The sequence below is a fragment of the Hyla sarda genome, chromosome 4 (assembly GCF_029499605.1).
Source record: "Hyla sarda isolate aHylSar1 chromosome 4, aHylSar1.hap1, whole genome shotgun sequence".
Taxonomy (NCBI): domain Eukaryota; kingdom Metazoa; phylum Chordata; class Amphibia; order Anura; family Hylidae; genus Hyla; species Hyla sarda.
This window is the reverse complement of record NC_079192.1, coordinates 275,619,310-275,635,079: the sequence shown is the minus strand read 5'-3', so window position 1 is coordinate 275,635,079 and position 15,770 is coordinate 275,619,310. Positions and strand designations below refer to the sequence as shown.

The 15,770-nt window shown below is 43.5% G+C and overlaps 1 protein-coding gene across 1 annotated transcript; it reads right to left on the bottom strand.

Moving 5' to 3' along the window:
• Positions 1–2,848: 2,848 nt before the first annotated feature.
• Positions 2,849–14,741, bottom strand: NDUFA12 (NADH:ubiquinone oxidoreductase subunit A12). Its single transcript, XM_056574322.1, has 4 exons — positions 14,565–14,741; positions 12,211–12,293; positions 10,328–10,415; positions 2,849–5,597 (listed from the first exon to the last, which is right to left on the bottom strand). Exons 1-4 carry the CDS (start codon positions 14,651–14,653, stop codon positions 5,417–5,419), a joined length of 441 nt encoding a protein of 146 aa, XP_056430297.1. The 5' UTR covers positions 14,654–14,741; the 3' UTR covers positions 2,849–5,416.
• Positions 14,742–15,770: the final 1,029 nt, after the last annotated feature.

Sequence of the window (15,770 nt, the reverse complement as noted above, 5' to 3'; positions counted from 1 at the left end):
TATACTGCACGTACACTCACTGCATTCATAAAGCTTGTACGTTCATAGTTTTATACTGCACATATACGCTCATAGCAGTTATTCTGTTCGTACGCCCATTGCGTTTATACTGCACGTACACTCACAGCATTTATTCTGCATATACGTTAATAGCATTTATACTGCACTTTGCTAATAGCATTTAAACTGCTTTGTTCATACTGCATTTACGCCCATAGCATTACACTGCACATATGCAAATAGCATTTATGCTGCTCTTACGCTCATAGCAGTTATACTGTTCGTATGCCCATCATGTTTATACTGCATGTACACAAACATGACACATACTGCTTGTTCGCTCTCAGCATTGATTCTGTTCCTAGCATGCACACGGCACATACTCTCATTGCATTAATATTGCACTTACGCTCACAGTATGTGTACTGCACATATGTTCATAGCTTTTATACTGCACTTACATTTATACTGTACTATGCGCATATTATTTTGCACATATGCTCAAAGCATTTATACTGCACTAATTGCTCATAGCATTTATACAGCACATACGCCCACAGCATTTTTCTGAACACGCGCTCATAGCATTTATACTGCACGTACGCCCATAACATTTGTGTTGTATGTACGCTCGTAGCATTATACTGCATGTACGCTCATAGCACTATACTGCACGGACGCTCATAGTTGTATACTGCACATATGCTCTTGCAGACACGTTCATAACTTCTACATTGCACATACGCCCTCAGCAGTTCTTGGGCTATAGTGTGGTGGCACATAAGTGTTTTATACTAGTCACAAGCTCATAACTTTATGCTGGGAATATTCACAGCTTATAAGGTACATATGTTCATAGTAGTCATTCTGTTTATACGCCTGTGTATATAAATCTGTCATCAGTATCACCCGCACTAACCTGTCATACAGGCTTGTAGTTCGGGTGATACTGATCAAAATTATACTTACAGCGTCCAGAACCGCCATGCTATTCCACCGTTATTGCTCGGTTTCGGGGTATCCAAATTAGGTCCTTGGGGGCATGGGCGGAGCTTGGACCCGAGCTCCAGACACTCCAACCTAATCTTCGGCTGGAAGGGCGCTCCGCCCTGCTAATCCATATGCATAACCCCCTCCGTGCATGTGCAGCCGTGCTACTGTACAGCGGATGCACTGCTCAGTAGCACGGCCGCGCTATTAGAGAGGGGGTAATGAATATGGACGAGCAGGGCGGAGCGGACGCCCGGCCGAAGATTACGTCAGAGTGCCCGGAGCTCCGGTCCAAGCTCCGCCCATGCTCCAAGGACCTAATTTGCATACCCCAGAAAAAAGCAATCATCGGCGGAATGGCTTGGCGGTTCCAGACGCTGTAAGTATAATTTTGATCAGTATCACCCGCATTGCAAGCCTGTATGACAGGTTAGTGTGGGTGATACTGATGACAGATTTCCTTTAACATATTGGTCATATGCTAGTAGCATATGGTATATAGGGTCGTGGCATTTAGAATGCACATACGCTAGTAGGGTTCATACGGTACGTACGCTCATAGCTTCTATACTGTACTGTACACGGCACATACTCTCATTGCATTTATATTGCACTTACGCTCACAGTATGTGTACTGCACATATGTTCATAGCTTTTATACTGCACTTACATTTATACTGTACTATGCGCATATTATTTTGCACATATGCTCATAGCATTTATACTGCACTTATTGCTCATAGCATTTATACTGCACATACGCCCACAGCATTTTTCTGCACACGAGCTCATAGCATTTATACTGCACGTAAACCCATAACATTTGTGTTGTATGTACGCTCGTAGCATTATACTGCATGTAAGCTCATAGCACTAGACTGCACGGACGCTCATAGTTGTATACTGCACATATGATCTTGCAGACACGTTCATAACTTCTACATTACACATACGCTCGTAGCATCTACTATACATACGTTTGTTAGCATACGGTACATATGCTCATAGCATTCATACATAGTACAAAAAATAAATGCAAATGCTCATAAAATCACAGTGACATACGTTTATAGCGTATATTTCTTCATTACATCCATTGTACACATACGCTGCATTAACATTTATAGCATGTTTACGTTTATAGTATACACTGTGTTTACGTTATAGCGTAGAATGTGCGGATGTTCAAATGTATGATGTGCGGCATAGAGGATTTTGGAGTTTAGGTTATTATAACCAATTGCAGGGGGAGGGTAGACAATAGCATACATGTCAGGCCTGCCACGACTGCAGGGGGAGGCACTGCGTAATAATTACTGCTGACACATTCAGAGCTATAATTTCATGACCCATAGGCGGTAGTATACCTGTTATGCCTGCCCCGCCTGCAGGGGGATGCACCGCGCAATATTGTTACGGACATGTTTTTCAGAGCAATTTCACCACGAGCTGTATGCGATAGTATAATTGTTATGCCTGCCACGTCTGCAGGGGATGCACCGCGCAATTATTGTTACTGACACGTTTTCAGAGCAATAATATAACGTCTTGTATGCAATACTTTGCCTGCCACGTCTGCAGGGAGATGCAATACGTATTTGCTACGGACATGTTTTTCAGAGCAATAATATCAAGGCTCTTAAGAGATAGTATTCCCGTTGTACCTGCCACGTCTGCAGGGGGATGTACTGTGAAATTGTTACTGACACAACTTCAGAGTAATAATATTACGACTCATAGGAGGTAGCATACCTGTTATGCCTGCCACATCTGCAGGGTCAAGCACTGCGTAATTGTTACAGACACATTTTCAGAGCAAAAATATCACGTGTAGGTGATGGTAGGGTGTCAAAGGATCATTTTTATTTTTTGTCCCTTTATGGACGGGGCCCTGCAAGAGGTTATAGCTTACTACTAACGATCATGTTAAGTATCATCAATCGTACAGATACAACATTTACAGCCAGTCGAATAGATTTTACACAGGCTTTTGTACGCCCCTGGCACCTCAACGCGCAAGGTATACGTTATGTGGTTCCTGGTATTCTGTACTATTCTTCAAGGTTGAGTATTTGAACAAGGTAAGCGATAATTGGTTTTCTGATTACTACCACGTTTTTTTTGGGCCCCTATAGGCGTGCCCACCGTTGGGGTTTTGAGCACACTTCTAACCGCTGTAAGTATGCTATTATTCCTGTTATTATTTGTATATTCCATGGTATAGGTATTATTATTGCTGTCATTTGTAGTATTATTATGATTATAGTCATTACTGTTATGGTTATTACTGTTATCGTTATTACGGTATTATGGTTATCGTTATTACGGTATTATCACTGCCATCATTATTACGGTTATCGTTATTACTGTTACCATTACTGTGGTTATTGTTATAACCGTTATCATTATCACTATCCTTATTATGGTTTATCGTTATTACCAATATTGTGTGTTGTTGTAGTGATTAGTCGCAGGCAGCTGGTCACGTTGTAGCCTCGACCACAAGTATAGTAAAGTAGCAATCTTTGCAGATGATACTAAACTCTGTAAAGTGGTCAACACAATAGAGGACAGTGCACTGTTACAAATGAATCTGGATAGGTTGGAGGTTTGGGCTGGGAAGTGGCAGATAAGGTTCAAAGCAGATAAATGTAAAATTTGCACATGAGGAAATGAAAAATCCAGGCTGGGGTTATGTATTAAATGGGAGAACACTTGGGACGACTGACATGGAAAAGGATTTAGGAGTCTTGGTTAATAGTAAATTTAGCTGTAGCGACAAGTGTCGGGCAGCTGCTGCCAAGGCTAATAAAATCATGGGGTGCATCAATAGGGGCATAGATGCCCACGACCAATAAATTATTCTTCCGCTGTACAAATCCCTAGTCAGACCACACACGGAATACTGTGTACAGTACTGGGCACCAGTGTACAAGAAAGATATAGGGGAGCTGGAGAGGGTTCAAAGACGGGCAACCAGGGTAATACGGGGAATGGGAGGACTACAGTAGCCAGAAAGATTATCAGAATTGGGTTTATTTAGTTTTGAAAAAAAAAAAAAAAAAAAGGTTAAGGGGTGACCTAATAACTATGTATAAATATATCAGGGGACAGTACAGAGATCTCTCCCATGATCTATCTATACCCAGAACTGTATCTATAACAATGGGACATCCTCTTTGTCTTGAGGGACAAAACAAAGGTTTCTACAGACGGGGGTTCTTTACTGTAAGAGCAGTGAGACTATGGAACGCTCTCCCAGAGGAGGTGGTCATGGTGAACTCTGTAAAAGAGTTCAAAAGGGGCCTGGATGCATTTTTGAAGAACAACAACATTACAGGTTATGGATTCTAGATCTATAGGGACAGAAGGTTGATCCAGGGATTTATTGTGATTGCTATATTTGGAGTCGAGAAGGAATTTTTACCCTAAGATGAGGTTCTTTTTGCCTTCCTCTGGATCAACTCAGTAGGGACTCATTAGGATTATAGGTTGAACTTGATGGACTCTGGTCTTTTTTCAACCTTATGGACTATGTTACTATGTTTATTCTTCGTTACATTATTTAAAAAAAAAAATGGGAAAAGGAAGTGATTCATACTTTTATCAGGTGAAGGGGCTTATTCACATTTATTAACTTTGTTTCACAATTTTTTGGCCCCATAGGGGACTGTTGCATGCAATTTTTAGATTGCATACACTGTTAAATGCTGTGCCATAGCATTGATCAGTGGTATCAGTGCTCTGTTACTACAGGATGTCATGGCTTCCTGCAAAAAGGGAGCGAGAGATCCAGGTAGGAGACCTCCACCCATCCTAACAGCTGATCAGGACCCCACAAATTCATTGCAGCAGTCCCAATCAGCACTCTGAGCTATCTGGCATGTGTTTTTACCACTTTTAGATACTGGGTCTAAAAGATTAATGCCAGACAGCGGCCCAATCAGCGATGTCTGGCATTAGCCGTGGGTCCTGGTTGCTGAGCGCATTTCAAACAACAGGAGCAGACACAGGACGTACATGTACAGCCTGTATCCTTAAGAGGGTAAAAAAGTTTTATGCTCAATAACCCCTTAAATTTGTTAAATACCGTAAGCAGGGAAACAGAAAAGTCAGTAGTTTTTATATAGGTTATAAAGTGACAGGAGCCTTAGCGATATTTGGGGAAATTGCTTTTCACAGGTGTCTGACATATAAAAACAACATACTGGTTTAGCATTATGTCCACCCAGCTTTACTTTCATAGTCCATTTTACTTGTCCATTACATTTATATATCTGGATATCTCACTCAAGACATCAGTCCACCACAGACTAAGCTGTTCATTAAGACAGAAGTTAAGAGATACATGATTTATAAAACTTGCTCATAATTGGAAGGAAATTTTTTTTTTTTATTAAATACTGTATATTACTACAATGTACTGTTAATTCTGGGATGGCCTAGGAGGAACCCATTCTTCAATCTTCTTGCGAGTGGTAGAATATGGTACATACTGTTCAGCAGTGCCACTAAGATTGAATTTGTGATTCTTCCATACATATTTATGAGTGGTGGGAGGGTGAGTAGATGGAGGCTCCTCAGTCATGCAATGCAGCCAGCGATGCCTTGAATGAGAAAAAATTAAATAAAAATAGGAAAACAATTATAAAAACTATTCCAAACAATAAGTGATTATCTGATCATTACTACCCACATTACTACTAGAACATTATTTGGATGCCACAATTGTTTTGTCCAATTGTCACTTATGGTCTTATTTAAATGACCTGCTGTCTCTCCCTAGCTGCATTATCCCTTGCTTCACTGTTACAACCAGACCTGTGCCTTTTATACCTTCTGTCCCTTTATATGCATAATGGAGGTTTGCTTTATAATTTTACACTTTATATTTTATTGTTTATTCTGTGCAATAGTCACCTGTATCACAAATTAATGTGCACTTTGATTTATTCATTGTTTTTTATTGTCTGTGGTCACATGATCTCTGTATGGTCATGTGACTGAGTCCCATAGGATGAGACACATAGGATGTAGTATTGCGGACCCAGCGGCAGTCCCAAGTGTCAATATTGCATGTGGCCACCATTATTTTCCTTCACTGACTTAAAGGGGAGGAAAACTATTTATTTTTATTTTTTTCAAATCAACTGGTACCAGAAAGTTAAACAGAGTTGTAAATGACTTCTATTAAAAAATCTTAATCCTTCCAGTATTTATCAGCTGCTGTATACTCCTGAGGAAGTTGAGTAGTTCTTTTATGTCTGAACACAGTGCTCTCTGCTGACACTTCAATCCATGTGAGGAACTGTCCAGAGCAGGAGAGGTTTGCTATGGGGATTTGCTCCTACTTTGGACTGTTCCTGACATGGGCAGAGGTGTCAGCAGAGAGCACTGTGGTCAGACAGAAAAGAACAACTCAACTTCCTCTGTAGTATACAGCTTAGCTTCCTCTGCAGCTGATAAGCACTGGAAGGATTCAGATTTTTTAATAGAAGTAATTTGCAAATCTGTTTAACTTTCTGGAGTACCCCTTTAAGCCTCTTGGGCATTGCATTTCCTAGAGCCTTACAGGTTGCCACTGGAGTCCTCCTCCATGATAATATCACGCGAAGAACTCGCTGTAGCACTGTACATTTACAGCGCATGTACTTAACCCCTTTCTGCCAATGGATGTAAATGTACATCCTGCATCACTTCTGCTGTAATAAGCACGCTCAAAAATGAAAATTGGCTTAGCCCTGAAGGAGTAAAGGTGTTTGCCCACACATCCTCAGCACACAGCCTTAAAAATAAAAATGTGTAAATGAATACTCATCCCTGATCTCTATGACAAAGTAACAATACATCTGATATGCATACTGTATGTTAGAAACACATGCTGCTAAGGAATGTCCCTGAAAAGTACGTTTACCTTCCTCAATCCATTTCACCTGTCACACAAAAAGTATACGTTAGGTGAATGAATAAACCAGCCAGCTCCTAAAAACATTTTTTGTTCCATGTGTTAACAGGACAGTCTTGTACAGTAGAAGTATTTTTTAGGAAATGACATTTTGTACATTATTGTTGGCAAGAATATTGCCATGTGGTTCCTGTGTGGAACAGTAAAAAGAAGTGTTCAGTGACTTGCTATTGTTCTGAAAGAGCATAACAAGCCTATATGGTGTATCACTTGGCAGAGCGAGCGCATCCCCTCAGGAATTTTCCAAAGGGAAAAAAAAAAGGCGGAACATCACTTTAGTAGCCGATGACCGCCCTTAAAGGGAACCCATCATTACTTTAATGCTGCCTGAACCATGTGTCATAGATAGGTCTCCAGCAGACTCTCTTCTCCCCACCAGCTTTGACTGAACTTTCCCTATAACCAAAAAGGAAGAGATTCATGGATCAAGGCTGTGGAGGCATTTTGTTTTCCTGTTCCTGAAATATACGTTTCAAAATAAAATTTATTTAGAGGCTGTGAATCTTAAGCTCATAGGGGTTATGAATCACATGGCATTTATACTCCCTGAGCCTCTGACTCACCAAAAGACAAAAAAATAAACAAAAAAACTAACATTTACATTCCTTGCTATTACTACACCCTCTGTATTACGGAGCTCCAGTCCCTGCTGTGCAGCGCTATCAGGTTTGGGGACACAATGTCATAGGCCCAGTGGCTGCTGTGGTGTCTACCTGAGCCACCAATTAGTGGAGAGGGACTATAACATTACATCCCTTAACCCTGAATAACACCATCACAGGGAGAGGAGCGCCATGACACTAGCAGTGGTGTAGGAGCAAGGAAGGAAGGAAACAAGCAAGGAAGTTTATTTATTTATTTATTTTTAATTACCATTTCCCGGCCCTAATTATAAAAAAAATATTCTGGTTGGTAGAGCGCAGTTTTCTGGAAAAATAAGAGGGGAAAAAAACCCACGGTTATTATGGACAGCCAAAAATGTTATGCACCACTGAAACAGTGCCAGGATTCCTGTTACAACAATTCACTAAACTGAGCATCAAGAGAAAGTTGTGTGTGCTATACAAACAGTCTCTGGCATGGAGACAATGAAGAATAATTTATATACATCTATTTGCATGTAGAAGATTTATATATATTAACTTTGGTATTTACGTCTGAGATGGAACCATGGCCCTGTACACAACTGGCCCTGTACTCTATGGTAAGGCTGTCACATGCCCCTCATGCCATTACTCAGCTGTGGTTCCTTTGTGGAGCCCAAATAGATATATATATATATATATATACACATATATATGTGGGGACATTTATCATTCTTTGCTTTAGTAAGCAAGTTCTGAAGTTTTTTTTTCTTTTCCTGCTATAATTTTGCTTATGTGCTACATAGTTATCCTACTATCACAGGGGGTTGATAAAAAAAAGTTGCAGTTGAGACTTTAGTCAGACTTTTTAGCAACCATTTAAATTTGCTCACATATAGGAGTTTTGTACTCCAGGTCAGACCTGGAGTAGACTTGCGACTTTTTGTAAGGGGTTCGCACATCATAAATACCTGACCACTGCAAAGTGAAAACTGAAATTTGCTTAGGTAAGGCTGTTTGTAACTTTTTGCTTAATCTCAAAAGTCGCACAAAAAAGTGCTTAGGCGCAAGTGAGACTTTTTGTGCGACTTTTTTAAAGCACAACTGTCATGAATTTTTGGGCATATAAACTAAATAATAATATAATGTGATTAGTTAAGGCCACATACAAGCCCAGTACCAACCCCACAGAATTCTCAAAATATCTCAAGGCAATATATAATAAAAGGTGGTGTCGCTAAAAATTACAAGTTTATTAGTCCCTTAAAACCCACCAGATAGAAAAAAAGTGAATACCAAAAGATAAACCTGGAATTTTCAACCTAGATGTGTATAGTCACAAAATTCCACTATGAGCTACTCACTGTACTCAAAGGAGCAGTAGTTATCAGTTGTGGTAGATTATAACCCCATTGATTAAATGGTCACTCTCCTTAAAACACATTTTTGCTATTGCACTCCTTATGGTAAATAAAAAAGATTTCTAATATACTTTGGTAAAAAAAAAAAAAAAAAAGGAAGTTTTCTATGTTTTATTTGTGCTTAAAAAAGCTCAAGAGCACATTTTCCCCCATCTTATACACAGACTTAGGACCCGAGCCCAAACACAGGAAGTGCAGCCTGAAGGGCCTAGGGGGGGGGGGGGGGGGGGGGTCCAACCAACAGAATATGGCAGTTAAGTGTGAGAGGAGCTATGATTGGATGAGGCTGGACACCCCCCCCCCCCCCCTCAGCACTCCAGGCTTCACTTTCTGTGTTTGGACCTCGGTCCTAAGTCTGTGTATAAGATGGGGGAAAGTGTGCTCTTGAGCTTTTTTGAGCACAAATAAAACATTTTTTTTAAACAAAGTATATTAGAAATATTTTTTATTCCTGGATGACAGCAGCTAATGCCTAAACTGTACAATACAACAGCTTGTTCCTTCAGATGAGTGGACAAAGATAATGGCAAATAATGTATATTCTTGAGTACCGATACTTTTTTTTTTACGTACTCGAAGATACCAATTACAGATACTTTTTGCTATGTCATGTGACTTTTTTTTTAAATGGGAAAAAGGTTTTTTTTTTATTAGAGGGAGTTTTTTTTTTATATGTTAAAAAAAGATTTTATTTAAAAAAGGGGGGGGGGATTTCAAACCTTCAAACCTATTAGGGAAAGGGTTAATTCACATTTACTATTTTTTTTTTAAACATTCTTTCCCCACTTTTTTTAACCCCCATAGGGCACTATTACAAGCAATCCGTAGATTGCATACACTGATCAATGATATGCTATAGCATTGATCAGTGTTATCAGGGCTCCTTTACTACTGCCTGCCATGAAAGGCTGCAGTAAAGGAGCGACAATTGAACAGCACGGAGCACGGTAAGGGACCTCCGGCCGTCCTCACAGCTGATCGGGACACCGCGATTTTACAGCATCCCTGAGCTAACCGGCAGTTAACTTCAGGACTTTTAGATGCCGCGATCAACTTTGATCACGGCGTCTTTTGGGTTAATGCCCGACATCACCGTGATCGGCATTAGCCACAGGTCCCGGCTGTGACGCGCATTCAGTTGCTGGTCACGCTGCATACTTCAGCACCTCCATGATATCTGGCGGCGGTGGTACTGCTGGCGAGCATCGGATTAGGTATCAGTGGTATTTGCACGCGTACTTGTGCAAATGTCCAGTATCAGTCCTTCTTACCGATACCAGTATTGGGACATCCCTAATCCAAATGTTTATAAATGTTTTAATATTTATTCATAATCAGATTAGAATGAACACAAATATTGCACTAACCATTCAGGGGGTACCATGCTTCCATCAATATTCCAGTATGTATATTTTCCATTCATCTCTATTGTATATTCTACCCATCGGTGACGTCCTGCACGGAAATAAAAAAAATAAAATACAAACACACACACTATATACATTTATATATATATATATATATATATATATATATATACACACACACACACATATACACAGTATAATCTCAGAGTCTAAGGACACAAACTAAAGTCTTATTACCCCCTCCAAGAAAACTGCATTTCTTTAGACGAATAAAAAAAAAATCCAGTGCTGTGTTATATTTGTGCTCTATTAAGCCCTTTATCCCTTAAAGGGCTACTCCGCCCCTAGACATCTTATCCCCTATCCAAAGGATAGGGGATAAGATGTCAGATCGCCGGGGTCCCGCTGCTGGGGACCCCGGGGATCGCTCCTGCAGCACCCCGCTATCATTACTGCGCAAAGCGAGATCGCTCTGCACGTAATGACGGGCAATACAGGGGCCGGAGCATCGTTACGTCACAGCTCCGCCCCTCGTAACGTCACGGCCCGCCCCTGTCAATACAAGTCTATGGGAGGGGGCGTGGATAGGGGATAAGATGCCAGGGGCGGAGTACCCCTTTAAGGACTCAGCCCATTTGGGCCTTAAGGACTCAGACAATTTTATTTTTTATGTTTTAGTTTTTTCCTCCTCGTCTTCAAAAAAACAAAACTTTTATATTTTCATCCACAGACTAGTATGAGGGCTTGTTTTTTGCGCGACCAGTTGTCCATTGTAATGCCATCACTCACTCTACCATAAAATGTATGGCGCAACCCAAAAAATACTATTTGTGTGGGGAAATTGAAAAGAAAAACGCAATTTAGCAAATTACGTTCACGCCGTTCACCGTACGGTATCATTAACATTTTATTTTAATAGTTTGGATATTTACGCACACGGCGATACAAAATATGTATTAAAAAAAAAAAAAAAAAAACTTTTTGGGGGTGAAATAGGGAAAATGGGACAATTTACTTTTTTATTGGGGAGGGGGTTTTCCCTTTTTTTTACTTTTATTTTTACACTTTAATAGTCCCTATAGGGGCAATTTATAGCAATCATTTGATTGCTAATACTGTTCAGTGCTATGCATAAGACATAGCACTGATCAGTATTATTGGTCATCTTCAGCTCTGGTCTGCTCGATCGCAGACCAGAGCAGAAGACCTGTGGAAGGCAGCAAAGGCAGGGGAGGGGACCTCTGTCTGCCGTTCTAGACGATCGGATCACCGCGGCAGCGATGCGGGCGATCCGATCATCCATTTTAGTGACCACAATGCTGCAGATGCCGTGATCTGTATTGATCACGGCATCTTAGGGGTTAATGGCGGACATCCGCGTGATCGCGGATGTCCGCCATTACCGGCGGGTCCCTGGCTGCTATCAGCAGCCGGGACCTGCCCCACAAGACCCGAGCATGCGTTAAGTACCAGCTCACCTGGACGTACATTTACATCCGGTGTCGTTAAGGGGTTAAAGGGGTATTCCTATCTGGGAAAGTCATGGCATATCCATAGGATATGCAGGCCTATCATTGATTAGAGAATATGATCAAAGGGAAGAATTTAGGGGAGCACACTGTAACAAAAACTGAGCGGCTGGGTGTGCCATAACCTAGCCAGTTGGGGAGGGGGGCTCAGCTCCCATAAATAAGTATCACAAGCCATAATGGTAGAAAAATTCATAAACTAGCAATCATCATTCCTGGCATCTTCTGTGTTTTCGTTACATCAGACGAACTTGCGTGAAAGTGTTGAGACACGCACCAGGGCAGCAAGTTCATTCATTTCTCTACTACCAATTCATCAGAGAATAGTCAGCAAATCAGGCATTCCTGAATTACCAAAGAAGTATCTCTTGTCTTCATAATATTTATTGCCATACTTGTCAATTCCAACAAGAGCGCCAGTTTTTAGGTCAGCAGATCTAAGATAAAAAAGAAGAAAAAAAAACCTTTCATGTTAATTTTATATAACACAGAAATAAGTATAACATATACATGGCTGTATGCTGGATCAGTGGGTGCGCTGTAGGCTGGATCTGTGGGTGCGCTGTAGGCTGGATCTGTGGGTGCGCTGTAGGCTGGATCTGTGGGTGCGCTGTAGGCTGGATCTGTGGGTGCGCTGTAGGCTGGATCTGTGGGTGCGCTGTAGGCTGGATCTGTGGGTGCGCTGTAGGCTGGATCTGTGGGTGCGCTGCAGGCTGGATCTGTGGGTGCGCTGCAGGCTGGATCTGTGGGTGCGCTGCAGGCTGGATCTGTGGGTGCGCTGCAGGCTGGATCCGTGGGTGAGCTGCAGGCTGGATCCGTGGGTGCGCTGCATGATGGATCCGTGGGTGAGCTGCAGGCTGGATCCGTGGGTGAGCTGCAGGCTGGATCCGTGGGTGAGCTGCAGGCTGGATCCGTGGGTGAGCTGCAGGCTGGATCCGTGGGTGAGCTGTAGGCTGGATCCGTGGGTGAGCTGTAGGCTGGATCCGTGGGTGAGCTGTAGGCTGGATCCGTGGGTGAGCTGTATGATGGATCCGTGGGTGCGCTGTATGATGGATCCGTGGGTGCGCTGTATGCTGGATCCGTGGGTGCGCTGTATGCTGGATCCGTGGGTGCGCTGTATGCTGGATCCGTGGGTGCGCTGTATGCTGGATCCGTGGGTGCGCTGTATGCTGGATCCGTGGGTGCGCTGTATGCTGGATCCGTGGGTGCGCTGTATGCTGGATCCGTGGGTGCGCTGTATGCTGGATCCGTGGGTGCGCTGTATGCTGGATCCGTGGGTGCGCTGTATGCTGGATCCGTGGGTGCGCTGTATGCTGGATCCGTGGGTGCGCTGTATGCTGGATCCGTGGGTGAGCTGTATGCTGGATCTGTGGGTGAGCTGTATGCTGGATCTGTGGGTGAGCTGTATGCTGGATCTGTGGGTGAGCTGTATGCTGGATCTGTGGGTGAGCTGTATGCTGGATCTGTGGGTGCGCTGTATGCTGGATCTGTGGGTGAGCTGTATGCTGGATCTGTGGGTGCGCTGTATGATGGATCTGTGGGTGCGCTGTATGATGGATCTGTGGGTGCGCTGTATGATGGATCTGTGGGTGAGATGTATGATGGATCTGTGGGTGCGCTGTATGCTGGATCTGTGGGTGCGCTGTATGCTGGATCTGTGGGTGCGCTGTATGCTGGATCTGTGGGTGCGCTGTATGATGGATCTGTGGGTGCGCTGTATGCTGGATCTGTGGGTGCGCTGTATGATGGATCTGTGGGTGCGCTGTAGGCTGGATCTGTGGGTGCGCTGTATGATGGATCTGTGGGTGCGCTGTATGATGGATCTGTGGGTGCGCTGTATGATGGATCTGTGGGTGCGCTGTATGATGGATCTGTGGGTGCGCTGTATGATGGATCTGTGGGTGCGCTGTATGATGGATCTGTGGGTGCGCTGTATGATGGATCTGTGGGTGCGCTGTATGCTGGATCTGTGGGTGCGCTGTATGATGGATCTGTGGGTGCGCTGTAGGCTGGATCTGTGGGTGCGCTGTATGATGGATCTGTGGGTGCGCTGTATGATGGATCTGTGGGTGCGCTGTATGATGGATCTGTGGGTGCGCTGTATGATGGATCTGTGGGTGCGCTGTATGATGGATCTGTGGGTGCGCTGTATGATGGATCTGTGGGTGCGCTGTATGATGGATCTGTGGGTGCGCTGTATGATGGATCTGTCGGTGCGCTGTATGATGGATCTGTGGGTGCGCTGTATGATGGATCTGTGGGTGCGCTGTATGATGGATCTGTGGGTGCGCTGTATGATGGATCTGTGGGTGCGCTGTATGATGGATCTGTGGGTGCGCTGTATGATGGATCTGTCGGTGCGCTGTATGATGGATCTGTGGGTGCGCTGTATGATGGATCTGTGGGTGCGCTGTATGATGGATCTGTGGGTGCGCTGTATGATGGATCTGTGGGTGCGCTATAAGTAGGAACTGTAGATCCAAGTGTGAAAGACAAAGCACCTGAGCCCTTCATGTAGACAAGCTGTCTGGATGGAGACCCTCATAAGGTCACTGATTTAAGTGCAGTCTACCCGAGTTACATTAGAAGCAATAGAGGTCAGTCAGTGACGTCCGCAACACAAGGTGACAGCCAAGATGGAGGACACAGAGAAGACAGCTGCACCCTGTTCGGGGCTCATGGAGCCTGCACGGATCCGCACATCTCACCTGAGCAGCTGCCAGAAGGACCCGACAATTCCACCTTGTCCCCGGATCTGCTGCAGCGCCCTCCGGGCTACTTGAAAGTACTCCGCCATATTGTGCAGGGCTGCACTGGCAGGGTCCGCCTTAAAACGTCTTCCGTCTGGAAACAGTAACTCCGAATAAACGGTCCCACAGAAGAGTGGTGTGCGCAGTAATAGCTGCTCCCTCTGAGAGACGGAACCAGGGTGTCTCCAGCTGTCGCAAAACTACAACTTCCAGCCTTCAGCTGTCCGGGCATGCTGGGAGTTGTAGTTTTGCGACAGCTGGAGGCACTCTGGTTGAGGAACACTGAACTAGAAACTTGTGGAGACTGCACTGAATAAACTAGACATTCAGTAAAGTGAATTCCAAATAATCTGCTCGGTTCATATAGTTATTATGTCTAGATCCACTTCTTCCCATCAGTCATGATACAGTAATGGGGGATTTAAAGATAGATCACCAGTTTTTGGTTTAGAATCCAGTCAGAGTTCCTAAGAACATAAAAGTTTACAAATACCCAAACAGTTCTACTAAACACCGTAAAGCATATTTTATTGCATAGTGGACTTCAAGGGGGATTCTTATGTGAAGAAGCGATGGGGAGGTTGGATAAAGTGACATGGGGGAGGGATGAAATAGCACTGAGGGTCACCAAAGGGGTAATGAAATAGCACAGGGGGTGATGAAGTGGCACAAGGTGTGATGAAATAGCACAGGGGGTGATGAAGTGGCACAAGGTGTGATGAAATAGCACAGGGGGTGATGAAGTGGCACAAGGTGTGATGAAATAGCACAGGGGATGATGAAGTGGCACAGGGCATGATGGAGTGGCACATGGCATGATGGAGTGGCACAGGGCATGAGGAAATGGCACAGGGAATGAGGAAGTGGCACAGGGCGTGATGAAATGGCACAGGGTGTGATGAAGGGGGGATGAAATGGCACAGTGCGTGATCTTTTTTATTTACCATAAGGGATGCCATAGCAAAAATTAGTTTTAATGAGGTGATCAGTTCTTTTAGGGAGATAGACAAGCCATTTGTGTAACCTCCAGTTTAAAATGAAATAAAACCATATGCTGCAGTACAATAACATTTTACTTTGCAGTGTAGTTGGTTAGTAGTGTCCTTCTTTTTGAGCCCCAGCAGCACAGGAACCTTTGTGAGGCTTCTTGCTGGATACAGATGA